The sequence below is a fragment of the Lathyrus oleraceus genome, chromosome 6, assembly GCF_024323335.1.
Source record: "Lathyrus oleraceus cultivar Zhongwan6 chromosome 6, CAAS_Psat_ZW6_1.0, whole genome shotgun sequence".
NCBI classification, from domain to species: Eukaryota; Viridiplantae; Streptophyta; class Magnoliopsida; order Fabales; family Fabaceae; genus Lathyrus; species Lathyrus oleraceus.
The window spans coordinates 39,374,493-39,391,807 of record NC_066584.1 but is presented as its reverse complement, the minus strand read 5'-3'; the positions used below and the strand labels follow the sequence as shown (position 1 = coordinate 39,391,807).

The following is a 17,315-nucleotide window of genomic DNA, read 5'->3' as shown; positions in this document are numbered from 1 at the left end:
TGACTTTAAAAAGAACAAGGGTAATTCTTATCCTTAGAGTCACTTAATTATGTATTGCCGGAAGATGGTTACTCACACTAATGATGATAAGTTGTTGATCCATTATTTCCAAGACAGTTTGACTGGTGCAACTTTGAAGTGGTATATGGGACTGGACAATGCTTATATTAGTTCTTTTAATGACTTTGTATAGGCGTTTGTATGTCAGTACAAGTATAATTTGGACATGGCTCCTGATCATGACCAACTTTGTGCCATGTCACATAAGGATAAGGAACCATTTAAATAGTACACTCATAGATGGTGTGAAATTGATGCTCAGATTAACCCTCTGATGGAGGAGAAAGAGATGACAAAGATGTTTCTGATAACTTTGAGTTCTTTCTATTATGAGAAGATATTACGACATTTAGTGCATAAATTAGACAGAACACATACGATATTACATATATTTGACTAGTTATTATCATTTAAAGATGAATAAGTGGGTTTGATACCTCTATTGATGTAACTTGTTATTTTAATTTAATTAATAATGAATTAAATAATATGTTCAGAATTGAGACAAGGATGGACCCATTTGACCTAAATTTCCTCTGTTCTAAATATAAATTAAGGTTTTAAACATTCCAAAAGCTGCTTAATTCTTTTCTTTACAATTAATAACACGAACACCATTGTTCACCTACCTCCTCCTATTCGCAATGTTGGTAGCTACACTTTCTTTACTTTTATTGTTTCTCTATTCTTACATTCCACACACATTATTCTCATGATCATGAAACCCTAAGGGGGAGATACACCCGATTTAGGGCTTGTTTAGGTAACTCTTGCTTTTCATTTACTATTTAGTACAATTATTCATCCAATGTTTTTTTCCATAGGTTGTAGAAATTGTTGCCCTTTTGTTCCTCATTACATACATGTCATCATTTAAACATGTTGTAAGATGTCTTGTAGGATAGTGTATGGGTACTATAAATGAGTGCTTTAGTTTAATATATTCGTATTTATTCCTTAAGATATCAATTTTTACCCTAAAATTGATTGTGTTTGTTGTTTTTATTAATGTTTATATTGAGCTTTGCTTTCCACTCTCAAAAGAGGATCTTGTTCTCGATAAGTAAAAATGAAGTGTGCTTTAATCAAGTTTAACCCGGTTGATTTTCCTATGAGTGAGAATTTACAAAGTCCTAATCTTGATGATAAAAGAATAAGGTTAGAAATGCGATGGAGGAAACAAGAGATTATGGTTGATTATTTCAAGCACAGACATGTTGTTAGTGCTACAATGACAGCTTTGAAGATTCATAGTAATACCAATGTTTTAATAGATAAAAATGAGCATATGGTAGATGATGAAGCAAATGAAGAATGAAAGAAATTTTTGGCTATATATACTAGTGGCGATGATGAAATGGATGAGGATTACCATTCCTTTTGAGCTATATATAATTCTGATATTGAAGCTGATTATGCTAGTAATTTCGAACTATATTTGAGTTGGTTCGGTTCATTGTCAGTCCTAGTTGATACAAATATTTGTATGAGCGGGAAAAAGTGTATTGTAGATACAAATATTTTTATAAATGAGAATACATTTATTGTTGATACCTATATTTTTATAAACGGAAAAAAATGTATTTTTAATACTAATATTTTATAAACGGGAAAAATTTTATTATTGATACAAATATTTTTATAATCGGGGAAAGTCTATTGTTGATACAAATATTTTTATAAAAGACAAAAAGTGTATTGTTAATACAAATATTTTTATAAACGAGAATATGTCTGTTGGTGATTAAAATAGAGACTTTTGAATATTGATGTGTGTCACTTTTGATAAGATTTTATAGCAAACGTTTGTGAATATTTTTTTTAAATAATTATTTTTTTTTAAAAAAAATCAAAAATGACCATAATTTTAAAAAAATTACAAAAATGAGCACTTTTTTTGCCCTAAAGACACATGGGCGCTACCCCAGATGGCGTTTACCCTTTAGTTGGAGGGCAAGTCGCCACTAGGAGTGGCGCCTACTCCTAAATGTTTTTTTAAATTTTTTTTTAAATTTTTTTTTAATATGTTTTTAATTTTTTTTTAAATTCTTTTAAATCTTTTTTAACTTATTTTAAATTTATTAATTTATATTTATTATAAATTATATTAATTTATATTAATACATATATATATAAATAATATTATTTACAAGATATATATATATATATATATATATATATATATATATTAATTTATATATATTAATTTAATTTATAACTAAATAATATTATTTATAAATTATTAAAATATATTAATTTATATACATGTAAATAAATAATATTATGTATATATTTGTAAAATACACAAGATATATATATATAAATATATATTAATTTATATATATTAATTTATATTAATAAACACAATATATTTATATTAAAATAATACACAAGACAAATATTATAAAGTTTAATTAAAATGCATTATTAATTTGAGATTTTTTACATATTATGCGGTCCCTGGTAGGTCTAACTACTCGTCTAGACGGCTCACGTGGTGGTGGTGCTTCCCTATTTCCACCTCTAGTCCTAACGCGTCCCCTTGCCCTTTGTCGTCGTGGTTGGGTCGAAGTCCCTTCAATGCTGTAGGAAAGGCGGGTGCCCTCTGCGCCCTCAAAGCTTTGTCTCGGTGGGACAAACTGACTCCTGTTGGGTGCGCCCTCGAAATGTGGCCTTTGGTAGTTGAGGGTTGAATCGGGTTGGCTAAATGTGGCCTTTGTGTGGTAGGTGTTGGGACTGTTGATGGTGGTGGGAATGTTGAGGTTGGTGTTGGTAATCTTCATGATATTGGGGTTGAGTTTGTGGTATGTAGTGTTGATTTGGTTGGGGGGTGGACATGTGTTGTGGTGGTTGTTGTTGGTAATACGGTGGTGGTGGTTGTTGTTGGTAATACGGTGGTGGTGGTTGTTGTTGGTAATATTGTGGTGGTTGTTGTTGTTGGTAATATTGTGGTGGTTGTTGTTGTTGGAAATATGGTTGTTGCATTCAGGGATCGTCCAAATAGAACGGGTCAGACACAATCATTTCTGGATTTGTATTTGCTCTATACCAATCCACATATTCCCTTGTCGGCTTCATTTCGTTGGGCGCCACCGGAAATTGTAGAACATAGTGGGCACGTTCTTTTCACATTTTACGGAACTCCTTTGCAAATGCCTTCCAATTTTGGACATACCACTGGTGGCTGACTTTTTTAAGATGCCAAGGTTCCAAAGACATTGGGGGCCTGGGATTTCTTGATGCATTCCGAATTGCAGTTTGACACGGTCACTTTGGTGCATCTCCACAGTGGTGAACCGCATGATAGCCGTTTTTGCTGTCCAAACAACTGCATCTTCGGGGTTGGATTGATGTTCCAATCCCAAATATGGTCTCCAAATAAACTGCAAAGAAAAAAATAAATATGTTATTTATTTAGAATGCTTGATATTAATAAATTAGTTAGAAGATGAATGATTTAGTGGTAATACATCTTGTGCTCGGAGACGATCCAAGAGTTGACGATAAAATATTATTTTATTTTTCGGGGTAAGACTGTAATCTAGTCCAGTTGTAATGAACCTAAACAAAAAAAGATAAATAATATTATTTACAAATATTTATAGAATAAATATACAAAATAAAATAACATCATAAATTTACCTAGTTGCGTAGGGGAAGGAGTAGACGTTAGCATTTTCGGGGGCTAGCCTCGGCAATCTCCACCACCCCCATGTTTGGAGCAAAAAAGCACATCCAGAAAATGTACAGTGGTCATTTTGTGCATTTTTACACAAAGATCTATATAGGAAAGCCAATACAGCAGAACCCCAACTATACGTGCTTGTTCTATCTATGTCCTCGAGCAAACTCAAGTACATAAAGTTTATGCTATTTCCCGTGCCTTCGGGAAATAGAAAGTTCCCAAATAATAACATAATGTAAAACCTTGTTTTTATTATTTTTTCTTGTTCGGACGAATCCTCAGTCAAAATTATAGCGTCGTGGTAGAATTGGAGGCTCGATAGTTTAATACCCTGGCCCCTTGCTTTCGCAGATCCCTCACCCTCGACTAGATCTATGCCCAACATTTGAACACATAGTTCGTTGGGCTGTTGAACATTTCCAGTCATAGGCTTACCATCTATTCGAAGACCCAAAAGCATGTACACGTCCTCTAGTGTGACGGTACATTCACCAGTTGGTAGGTGAAAAGTGTGTGTCTCTGGTCTCCAACGTTCACACAAAGCAAGAATAACTTTCACATCAATTGTGGCATTTACCACATGCATAACATGAACGAACCCCGCACGCTCTATGTAAGGTACGCACCATGGGTCTGGATTAGCCATAGGGTGTGAACATTGACGAAATTTCTTGGGATCCTTTAAAAACAAACAATATAAACAATCATTAGATTGGAGTTTTAAAAAATAAATTATAAACATACGAAAGAGGCAATGTTCAAGAAAAACTTACGAATGAGGCAATGTCTGCCCTAGTGCCTCTGTGTTCTTGGCCCATGGTAAGAAGAGACATGATTGCAATGTAGAACATAGGTTTGTTGATGAAAAGTTCACCGGTGTTCTCTGAAAAAAAGTGTTAGTGGATGATGAAAATTTTCAAGAATGACCTGCTATTTATAATCGTATTCAAATAGTATGAATATGTAAAAAAATTGGACACGTGTAACGCATGCAAAAATTTGACACGTGTAACGCATGCAAAGTTGGCTGAGAATCTTGCAGGCTAGGTGAAGCTGCATGCATGTCTTCACATAAGACACGTCTACTGCATGCATCAGTAGGTCAGGATAAGACATGAACTCGCCACTCTAGGTGGCGAATACATTGAAGCCTTGTCTTGTCTGAGAATCTTGCAGGCTAGGTGAAGCTGCATGCATGTAATAATTTTGACACGTCTACTGCATGCATCAGTAGGTCAGGATAAGACATGAACTCGCCACTCTAGGTGGCGAATACATTGAAGTCTTGTCTTGTCTGAGAATCTTGCAGGCTAGGTGGAGCTGGATAGGCATGCGTGAGAATCTTGCAGGCTAGGTGGATATGACTTTGATGGGTAGGCATGCGTGAGAATCTTGCAGGCTAGGTGGATAGGTTAGCATGCATTGGCACATGTTAGGTTGCACTTGTCTTGTCTAGGGGAAGGCTTGGTGGATGTGTTGCATGCAAAAATGTGACACGTCTAACGCATGCATCACAATTGAATTCGTGTATCTAGGCATGCGTGAGAATCTTGCAGGCTAGGTGGATATGACTTTGATGGATAGGCATGCGTGAGAACCTTGCAGGCTAGGTGGATAGGTTAGCATGCATTGGTACAGGTTAGGTTGCACTTGTCTTGTCTATAGGAAGGCTTGGTGGATGTGTTGCATGCAACAATGTGACACGTCTAACGCATGCATCACAATTGAATCCGTGTATCTAGGCATGCGTGAGAATCTTGCAGGCTAGGTGGATATGACTTTGATGGATAGGCATGCGTGAGAATCTTGCAGGCTAGGTGGATAGGTTAGCATGCATTGGTACAGGTTAGGTTGCACTTGTCTTGTCTAGGGGAAGGCTTGGTGGATGTGTTGCATGCAAAAATGTGACACGTCTAACGCATGCATCACAATTGAATCCGTGTATCTAGGCATGCGTGAGTACAAGTATTCACACAGGTATTCACAAAATCTTCACAATATCTTCACATATTTCACACATATCTTCACATATCATGGCATCTTCATCACAATACAAAACCAAAGCTCACGTGAGTGGTGAGACTTATGAATGTGATATGTCTGGCTTCCTATTTAGAAACACCGATTGCACTCGTTTTTGTCTAAATAGAGGAGCTGACTTCTCTTATCTGAAAAAAAAGATTGAGTCCAAACTTAGACAACCTGTGTCCCAAATTTTTTATCAACAACCTTTTTTTCTGAAAATAACTCAGTCAGGTTTTATAAGTCATTGATTCAAAATGACATGGAGGCACAAAACATGTTTCGTAACCATAGTATTCTGGTTACGATTATATAGTGTTGTACATTGTCTTGGAACAATTTCAACCAACTCAGAATATTCAGTCACAGGTTATTGATCCTGTGGTTGATGACGAACAAGATGTTGAACACCCCGTTGAAGACGATGTGGTTGATGATGCAGAAGACGTGGTTGATGACTTGGTGAACCGTGATTCCGAAGACGAAGACCAAGTACAAATACCTATAGCGCAACGCTACTCACCGCCTGCGCACTTCGCAACCCTTAACTTGGGCGAGGATGAGCCCTCGTCAGTTATGTTCTACAACCCATATATGAGGTCTGATGAGGAATTAAAGAAGGGTGACCAATTTCGGACCAAGGAAGAGTGTCTGTTAGCAATAAAAATTGGCACTTGAAAAACTGTGTTGACTACGATGTTAACAAATCAAACCCGGAAAGATACGTTATTTTATGCAAAAACCCGGAGTGTGGTATAGGTTGATGGCATCGTACAAGAAGAAACATAATGCGTGGGTGATAGGGTCCATTTCTCAAGCTCACACTTGCGTCAACACAAACATGGCACAGGATCATCGCAAACTTAGCCATGATATGATTTGCCATTCCATAATACCTCTTGTTGAAGCTGACCCGTTACTCAAGGTCAAAACTATTATCTCCCATTGTGTTGCCGTTTTCAAATATACACCGTCGTACAGAAAGGCTTGGTTAGCGAAAACCAAGGCAATTGAACTGGTATACGGTAATTGGGAGGAATCATACAAACAACTTCCGCGCTACCTGGCTGCACTACATTTGTATTCACCTGGGACGGTTTCTATAATGGAGACCTTGCCAGCACAATCCCCTAACGGAACTCGTCTAGAAGGTAATGGAATATTCCATAGACTTTTCTGGGCATTCCGTCCCTGCATCATCGGTTTCACATTCTGCAAGCCGCTTATTCAAGTCGATGGAACTTGGCTGTATGGGAAATACAAAGGATCGTTATTGATGGCAGTCGCACAAGATGGAAATTCTAATATTTTCCCAATAGCCTTTGCATTGGTAGAAGGAGAAACGGCTGCTGCTTGGAGTTTCTTTCTTAAGAATCTCCGAACGCACGTGACTCCGCAAGCTGGCATCTGTGTGATTTCTGACAGGCACGCTTCTATAGACAGTGCATACAATAATCCAGCAAATGGTTGGCATGACCCCCCGTCTACACATGTCTACTGCATTAGGCATATTGTTCAAAATTTTGTGCGGGAGTTCAAAGATAAATTCTTGAAGTAAAATTTGATAAACGCGGGGTATGCATTAAACCAACCTGGATTCCAATACTACCGCCAGGAAATAGTGTTGGCAAATTCTGATGCAGGGAGGTGGATCGATAATATTGACAGAGCAAAGTGGACTAGGTCATACGACAACGGGGTGAGGTGGGGCCACATGACAACAAATCTTGTGGAATCAATGAACTGCGTCTTTAAGGGCATACGTAACCTCCCGGTAACCGCTTTGGTGAGTGCGACCTATTTTCGGATGGCAACGTTGTTCGTAACAAGAGGCAAGCGCTGGCATGCAGTGTTACAGACAAGTCAAGTGTATAGTGATGCCTGCATGAAGTTTATGAGGCAGGAATCTGCCAAAGCCAGTAGCCATCGGGTTACAGAATTCGACCGCCATGGCCACACTTTTAGTGTCAAGGAAATAATTGACCACAACAAGGGGCTGCCCAGACAAGAGTATAGGGTCCTAATACCAGACTGTTGGTGCGACTGTGGTCAATTTCAGGCCTATCGTATGCCTTGTTCCCATGTCATTGCAGCGTGTTCACACACCCACTTCGATGCATTGTCGCTAGTGTCTCCCATCTACAAAGTTGCAACATTGCTAAATGTATACGACAATCCCTTTCCGGTGGTAGCATTGGAGGCATATTGGCCAGAGTATGATGGGGAAATTGTTTGGCACAACGATTCAATGCGGAGGAATAAAAGTGGCCGCCCAAACAGCAGGCGCATTAGAACTGAAATGGACGTCGCAGAGAGAATGCAGAGGAAGTGTAGCATATGTCGACAACTGAGGCATAATAAGAACAAATGTCCATATCGTGGATCTAGTTCCATAACATAGTTTTCATATTCATAACTTTGTGTACCAATGCTATTTATCAATAAAGTTTACTTTTTATTCCAAATAGAAGATGACATTGGAATAACAAACACAAGCATCTAACATTAGAACAACAAATACTAAAACAAAAACAAATACTGGAACAAGAACAAGTACTAAAACAAGAACAAGTACTAGAACAATAACAAATACAAGAACAACAACACAAACAACCATTAAAATCTAGGAAATTACAACAGTTAACACTATATCATCTGATCCATGCATCATTTGGATGCAATCAATGTCGCTTTCAACTTCAACCCACCAACGTACCATTTCTCCAGTTTCAAATGAGAACCTTGTTCTAAGCCTCTGAATCCTTCTGATGACTTCACCAGGTTGGTAATCTCCCTCTAACCAAGACATCAAGGACCTTTTTAGTTGGTCCAACGAACGGATGTTCCAAAATTTCATCTCCATTGGGGGTTTGACAGGCGAGAAAATAACATGCCCATCCCTTTTTAAGATTACTGGTTCAGGATCTGGCCGCCTTGATGATGTTCGCTGCCATGATGACGGTCTGGGGGATGCCATGAACTCAACTTGATAGAGAAAGTGATAGGAAAAAGTGGTGAAGAAAATGCAAGGAAATAACACTTTATTTATAGGAAAAAAATCTAGTTTGTACACCAATGTACTTAACCCTAATTAGTGTCGCACTTGATTAATTAGTCTTAGGGTGAATTAGGGTTTGAATTAGGTCATAACTACCAAACTCTAATTATAACCGATCAATAAACCCTAATTATAATTGATTAATTAACCCTAACATGATTAACCCTAATTCTCCCAAAAATTTATAAATAATATTATTTAGTTATAAATTAAACTAATATATATAAATTAATATATATATATATATATATATATATATATATATATATATATATATATATATATATATATATATCTTGTAAATAATATTATTTATATATATGTACTAATATAAATTAATATAATTTATAATAAACATAAATTAATAAATTTAAAATTAGTTAAAAAAAGATTTAAAAAAATTAAAAAAATAATTAAAAACATATTAAAAAAAATATTAAAAAAAGCAAAAAAAAAAAATTTAAAAAAAACATTTAGGAGTAGGCGCCACTCCTAGTGGCGACTTGCCCTCCTATTAAAGGGTAGGCGCCATCTAGGGTGGCGCCCATATGTAATTTAGGGCAAAAAATTGTCCATTTTTGTAAAAAAAAATTAAATTATGGTCATTTTTGAATTTTTTATAAAAAAGATGATTATTTAAAAAAAATCTTCAACGTTTGTTTATACTTTATTACAACACTTGATAAATCAATGCATCTTTAAAACACCACCTACTTATAGATTATGCATTTTGGAAATTTACAGTGAGTTTCTTTCCACTATCAAAAGAGGATATTGTTCTCGGTAAGTGAAAATGAAGCGTGCTTTAATCAAGTTTAACTTGATTGATTTTCATATGAGCGAGAATTTACAAAGTCCTAATCTTGATGATAAAAGAATAAGGTTAGAAAGGCGGTGAAGGAAACGAGAGATCATGGTTGATAGCTTGAAGCACGGTCGCGTTGTTAGTGCTACAAAGACAACTTTGAAGATTTGTGGTAATACCAATGTTTTAATAAATAAAAATGCGCATATGATAGATGATGAAGCTGATGAAGAATGGAAAACATTTTTGCCTACATATACTAGTGGTGATGATGATGAAATGGATGAGGATTAGAGTTCTTTTTGGGCTACATATAATTATGATATTGAAGCTGATTATGCTTGTATTTTCAAACTATATTTGAGTTGGTTCGGTTCATTATCAGTCATAGTTGATACAAATATTTTTATAAATGAAAAAAGTGTATTGTTGATACAAGTATTTTTATAAACGGAAAAAAAAAGTATTGTTGATATAAATATTTTTATTAATGGGAATACATTTATTGTTGATACAAATATTTTTATAAACGGGAAAAAATGTATTTTTAATACTAATATTTTTATAAACGGGAAAAAGTTTATTGTTGATACAAATATTTTTATAAACGGAAAAAAGTGTATTTTTAATACTAATATTTTTATAATCGGAAAAAGTTTATTGTTGAATCAAATATTTTATAAACAGAAAAAATCTATTGTTGATACATATATTTTTATAAAAGAGAAAAAGTGTATTGTTGATACAAATATTTTTATAAACGAGAATACGTCTGTTGGTGATTCAAATAGAGACCTTGAAGATTGATATGCGTCACTTTTGGTAAGATTTTACAACAAACGTGTGTTTATACTTTATCATGACACTTGATAAATTAATGCATCTTTGAAACACCATTTACTTATAGATTATGTATTTTGGAAATTAAAACCACTGTGATATATTTCTTCATGCAGTTTTAGGATAGAAAAATAAGTTATGAGTTTATTGTTGCAACGATGAAGTATGTTGTTGGAGTCATAAATTAAGTTATTAGTTGAACAAATGATATTGAGATGTTTAAACATGTTTTCTATTAAAATAACTAATGTAAGAAATCACAATTTAACAATATAATAGAAGTAACATCTTGCCTTTTCAAATTTATAATTATTATGTTCTCATTGATCATTTGAGTCATATTTGTATTGTTTTTGAAAATACTGTTCGGATTAATGCATAAAAGTTAGTGCATATTATTAATCTTCTGATTTTGTGAATGTCTCTAATCTATAATATAATTTTACAATTGACAATGAGATATCTGACGTTCCGTGCATCAATTAGACGAAATCCATACTATAACACAAATATTTTACTAATTGTCATTTTGACGATTTTTGAAAACCCCATATAATTTTTTTTTGGATTGCCTCCCATGCAAAGGCCACTGGCCATGTTGTTTGATTTACATTTTTATCTCACTTAAATATACATATTTCATACTTAACTTGTTTGTTTTGCAATGTGTATATTTAAGTGGGATAAAAATGTAAAATAAATAATATGATCCACTGATAAAGGTGCTATGCAAGAGAGGGAAGGACCTGAGTTTAACAATTCCTTATTGCAAAAATTTGTTTTTTTTAAGTATTGATTTCCAATCTTAAAAAAAATAAAAAATAAAAGTAACGTAGATTTAATAAAAAATAATAAATTAAAAATTAAAAAATGTCAACTTGGCAATTGACATTTTAAAAAAAACTCTCTATATCATTATTTTATGATTGGATTTTTTGAAGGACCAAAACAGAGGAGTCTTTATACAGCAGAAAGAGAATCCAAACTTTCTTTTACAAATAATTTTTTTTTAAACCAAAACAGAGGAATCTTCGTACAACAGAAAGAGAATCCAAACTTTTTTTTACAAATAATTTTTCAAAAATCGTCTCAATGTGAATCTTTATTATTATTTAAAGATAAATAAATGGGATTTGATATCTCTTTGGGTTAATATAATGTATTCCCTCCGTTTCATATAATAGTAAATTTCATTTTTTTAGATTTATTAAATAATTAATGTATCTGATCTTTAGATATATTAGTTATTTAATGAAGGGTAATGCTAACTTGTGCCCTAGGAGCACAAGTTAAGAATCAAATGAAAAAATATTATCTTGGAAATTGTGTATTGATTTTAATAAAAATATAAAATTAATTTTTTAATTATTTTTTCAATACAAACTTTCTATAAGTGGTTTCTTAACTTGTGCCCTAGGGGCACAAGTTAGCATTACCCTTTAATGAATCTAGAAAAGTAAAATTTAAAAAAAATATATAAAATAGAGGGAGTAATTTCTTAGTTTTAATTTAATTAATAATGAATTAAAAAAAATGTTTAGAATTAAGACAAGATGGACCCATTTGACCTAAATTTCCTCAGTTCTAAATCGAAATTAAGGGTTTAAACATTCAGCTCAATTTCTCTTCTTTACTATTAAAAACACTAACACCACTGAACCAAACTCAACCCTTGTTCACCTACCTCCTCCTATTCGCAATGCTGGTAACTACAGTTTACTTTTATTGTTTCTCCATTCTTACATTCCACACACATTACTCTCATGATCATCAAACCCTAAGGGGAAGATACACCCGATTTAGGGTTTGTTTAGATAACTCTTGCTTTTTATTTACTGTTGAGTACATTATTCATCCAATGTATTTTTACACATGTTGTAGAAATTGTTACCCTTTTGTTCCTCATTACATAGCTGTTATCATTTAAACATGTTGTAAAATATCTTGTAGGATAGTGTATGAGTACAGTCAGTGACTGCTTTAATTTGATTATTTCTCTGCTTTTTATTTATTAATGTTTACAGTGAATTCTGCTTTCCACCCTCAAACGAGGATCTTGTACTCGTTAAATAAAAATGAAGCGTGCTTTAATCAAGATTAACCCGGGTGATTCTCATGTGAGTGAGAATTTACAAAGTCCTAATCTTGATGATAAAAGAATAAGGTTAGAAAGGCGATGGAGGAGACGGGAGATCATGGTTGATAGTTTGAATCGCAGTCGTGTCGCTAGTGCTACAACGACAGCTTTGAAGATTCGCGGTAATACCGATGTTTTGATAGATAAAAATGAGCATAGGATAGATGATGAAGCAGATGAAGAATGGAAAACATTTTTGGCTACATATAGGAGTGGTGAGGATGATGATGATGATGAAATGGATGAGGATTACGGCTCCTTTTTAGCTACATATAATTCTGATATTGAAGCTGACTGTGCTAGTAATCATAGTGGTGGTTCAAACATTGATCATGATGAAGCAGATGCAGAATACCTATCTTTTTTAGCTACATATGATCCTGATGTTGAAAATGACAGTGCAGGTAATCAAAGTGGTGGTTCAAACATTGACAGTGATGAAATAGATGCAGATTATGTATCGTTTTTAGCTACATATGATCCTGATGTTGAAAATGACAGTGCGGGTAATCATAGTGGGGGTTCAAATGTTGACGTCAACATTGGAAACAACAATGTCAGTGAGGAAATAGAAGAAGGCTACAATGGTTTTTCAAATCAATTTGCTTCTGATTGTATTAGCGACGGGGTTGATGTTGATGAAGATGATCGGTTACTAAGAAAAAGTTTTAATGTTGGACAAAATTCACTAGTTTCTGAACAAAAATTTGATACTCCTGAAGTGCAATGTGTTGTTGATGAAGATTATGAACAATTCCTTAACTCTGGGTGGGTTGTTGATGGCGATTTTGTGTATGGTTGTGATAAGAATACCAAAAACGCATCCAATGTGGAGGATGAGAGTAATTCCTCAGATTCAGATCTAGTTGTTTTGGAATCTTATCCAAACTGTGAAAACACCCCTTTTGTATCTTCAAAGGCATATGATTCATCTGTAAGTGTCTTCAACTTCACGCAATGTATATGTAATGGTCATATTTTACAAATGGTCCAAAAACATACACATTATTCAAAAACTTATTTTATTTTAAGAAATAATTCCAAACAGTTAATTTTAAACTATTTTCATAACACGTCTTCATGATATCTGTGTTTAGTGTTTTGGAGAAGAAATGCACCCCAAAGACAACATGCAAACGACTTCTTTTTATCATTCGCAATTTCGGAAAAGACTTGTGGAATATCTTGATAGGCCTTATGACTATAAAGAGTATAAATCTCTTATTATTGAAGCATATGAACGAAAGGAAAAGGAGCGCCATTTAGAAACACGGCGGGGGGTGATTAAATCATATCACGCTGTAGGTTTCACCAGATCGTATCTTGATTTGTACCCTGGTAGGTCCATATTTTCTCAAGTATTATGACTTCTCATATTTTCTTCTTTCATATATAAAAAAGCATAAAGTTTAGTCCTAAATATCCAATCAAGTTTGAATGCTCTCAGTTCAGTCCTCGCTGCTAGTGTTAAAAAAAACTCTTACTTTATGTACTGCATGGACCAACCAAAACTTAGTTGATTTATATGATGTAAGATTAAGAGGGTGTTATACACTTTTGTCATAAAACCTGAAACTATCTTCTATAGATGCATGTTTTCATCATATTTTGATGATTGTTTGTGTTTGTTAAAATTATGAACAATATTGTCTGTCAAAAGTTTTAATTTGGGGAGGTGAGTTGAGAGTGTTATTTCACAAACAGTGGGTCGGAGTACTTTAGAGCCTCATGAATAAATGTAATTTGTTCATGAACTTATTATTAGTTAATTTATCATTATTGAACCCAACATATGACAGTAGAAGAATCTTTGATTTTTCTGTAGTCCAGGTAGTGTTCATCGAATCATGGTACCTTTTATGGACGAGCTCATTCTGTGACTGAGGGCTGATTTCTAATCATCAGTATATTTGGGTTAGATTTTGCTGAAAGAACATAAAATCGATCTATGTATTCCATTTTATGGTTTGTGCAAGTTTTTTTGGTAGCTTTTACTTTTGGATTTTCAACTTCTATTCTTGTTAAGTCTCAACTCTTTCTATGCTCAATCTGATTTCAGGCCTCTATCAAATATTTCTTTCATAATTGTGCAGATTTAGCCAAAGCTATTGCCATGGAGTCCAAGGAAAAGCCTAGGGTTTTGTTTCTCTTGCGTGGATTATTTTTCTGGTTAGAAGTAAGTCAATAGATTCATGTTAAACATTATATCCAGTACTAGATCCTGAGTGTGTATGAACTATGAAGAGTATTTTGCTTGTTGAAGCAATGATTTGACAGGAAAGGTGCCTTCAGGCCATTCGATATAGACCTTCTAACTGTGTCTCTTTTACAAATTAGAAATTTTGTGTATTAATTTTAATTATGATTATTTCCATGACGTAGCATAAATTTCTCATGGAAATCACTGGATCATTGTGCAGTTTTGTTTGGCCATTGTTTCATAATTCAGCATTTAATGTTTTTGTTTCTAAGACCGGTGAATATGTGGGTTAATTGTATGCATCTTTTTGCCAACTGTCGTGATATGCTTATCATGTAGGTTTTATTGCTATTTTTCTGTCCATTTTTGCAGAACGCATCCCACGAAGGACAATTTCAGCCTTGGCGTGACGAATCTTGTTTGGAGATGATGCGAAAAATGTAAAAATGGAATCTTATTACTTCCTCCGGAATGAAGTATTGTCAAAATTAGCACATGAAATGTTATCTATCTGGTCTTTCATTGAGAGTATCTAGGATTTGGAAGCAATGCATTTTGAATCTGCACATACAACAATGTTTATGTACATTTAAACTCATCACTGAATTATGACACATTATGCTGTAGCTGAATGTTAAAGGTACTTCCTCGTTGTCTCTTGGAGGAAGAAAATCACATATTTGCAATTTTTTTTGTTTTTTTTTCAATTCCTTGATTTTCATTTTTTAGTCTCTTTTTGATAGGATACTGAGTTCTTATATTTGTGATGATCCAATCATTGAGGTCAATCCACATCAGCACAGCTTCTAGAAGCTGTAAGTATAATAGTCAGTTAGACATTCTCTGATTTTAAGGGATTTTCTTTTATAAAAGAATGGGGAGGGAAATGTGTAGGCATTCAAAAAGATTGTTAGAAAGTTGATAGGAGATTTACTCTATTGATCATGAGCAATTCTGCTTTGGTTTACAATTTATGTATCCACCATTGTAAGAGCTTCAGGCTCATCATTTTCCCTTTTATTACACAGTTGCTTGCTGATAGAACTAGCAGAAAAAATATATGAAACAATTTAAAGGAATGGTGAAATGAATTGTCTTTTTGTATTAATAGAAGGAAAGGTAAATAGCTAAAGTGTATAACCAGAGCTGAGCTCCTCCAGAGAGTACAATCTTCTAATACAAATGTTAGCAATAATCCTGCGTACCCTAACAAACACCACCCTCTCCCATATATCTCTCACTACTAACAACCTTCCTAAGAATCAGGGATTTCCTTTGCCACGTCACTAACAGAATTGTTCCCCACTTTCTTACCCCTGCGAACATAGATTCTCCATACAGCAGGATTGGGCCTTTCATTAGTAACAGGCCCAATAGTAGTTGTTCTATCATTACCTTCCCCAGGAACAACAGCCTTGTCCTCAAGGCTGAGAGAAGGGAACTGACTTTTTAAAACTGACTCATCCTCCCAAGTTGTGTCTTCTACAGCTCTTCCCTTCCAACGCACTAACCATTGTCGCACCCGCTGTCCATTTTTCGTAATTGGCCTTGAAGCCAACAGTTCTTCCGGTTCTTCTAAGTGTTCTGGCTCTATCTCGAGCCCTTCCGGTAGTTGAGGTTCAGCAGCATACTCCCCAATAGCCTTCTTAAGTTGAGATATATGAAACACCGCATGTACTCGACTTCCTTCAGGCAGTTTCAACTTATATGACACTGCTCCTATTTTTTTCTGGATAGGAAAAGGTCCAAAATACCGTGGAGCAAGTTTCTGATTAATCCTTCGAGAGATTGTTTGTTGCCTATGGGGTCGGAGCTTCAAGAATACCCATTCACCCACCTCAAATGAATAAGCCTTTCTTTTCTTGTCTGTGTATCTCTTCATCTGCTCTTGAGCCCGAGTCAAATGATACTTCAATTGACGTAGAGCCTCATCCCGATCAACCAACTCAGCTGCCACTGCCTCTACCTTAGTTTCTCCCTGTAGAAATCTCACCACAGTAGGTGGTTTTCTTCCATACACCACTTCAAATGGCGTCGTACCCGTAGAGACATGGAATGTGGTATTATACCACAATTCGGCCCACGGAATCCATTGTGACCACTCCTTCGGTTGTTCTGATGCAAAACAAAGAAGATATGCTTCTAGGCACCGATTTACAACCTCCGTTTGCCCATCCGTCTCCGGGTGATATGAAGAACTCATACTCAACCTAGTCCCCTGCAAACGGAATAACTCTTTCCAGAATAAGCTAACAAATAAGGGGTCACGATCACTAACAATAGATTGTGGAACACCATGGAGACGCACCACCTCCTTGGTAAAAATCTCAGCCACTTTTCTTGCTGTATATGGATGCTTTAAGGGAATAAAATGTCCATACTTAGATAGTCTATCCACTACTACAAAAATAGCCTCATACCCCTGTGATTTCGGAAGACCAGTTATGAAATCCATTGAGATGCCCTCCCAAACTCTCTCCGGAATTGGCAGTGGCTGCAACAAACCCA

The 17,315-nt window shown here is 34.9% G+C and overlaps 1 protein-coding gene across 1 annotated transcript; it reads left to right on the top strand.

The window, feature by feature from the left end:
- Positions 1-12,027: 12,027 nt before the first annotated feature.
- Positions 12,028-15,500, top strand: LOC127091002 (uncharacterized). Its single transcript, XM_051029492.1, has 5 exons — positions 12,028-12,175; positions 12,495-13,541; positions 13,705-13,945; positions 14,701-14,783; positions 15,180-15,500. Exons 2-5 carry the CDS (start codon positions 12,546-12,548, stop codon positions 15,249-15,251), a joined length of 1,392 nt encoding a protein of 463 aa, XP_050885449.1. The 5' UTR covers positions 12,028-12,175; positions 12,495-12,545; the 3' UTR covers positions 15,252-15,500.
- The last annotated feature ends 1,815 nt before the right edge of the window (positions 15,501-17,315 follow it).

Bases quoted from the DNA above. Each gene is read 5' to 3' on its own strand.
- LOC127091002 (XM_051029492.1), top strand. From the start codon at position 12,546: ATGAAGCGTGCTTTAATCAAGATTAACCCGGGTGATTCTCATGTGAGT. The intron at 13,542-13,704 runs GTAAGTGTCTTC...ATCTGTGTTTAG, and splicing joins CAAAGGCATATGATTCATCT to TGTTTTGGAGAAGAAATGCA. The intron at 13,946-14,700 runs GTAGGTCCATAT...ATAATTGTGCAG, and splicing joins GTATCTTGATTTGTACCCTG to ATTTAGCCAAAGCTATTGCC.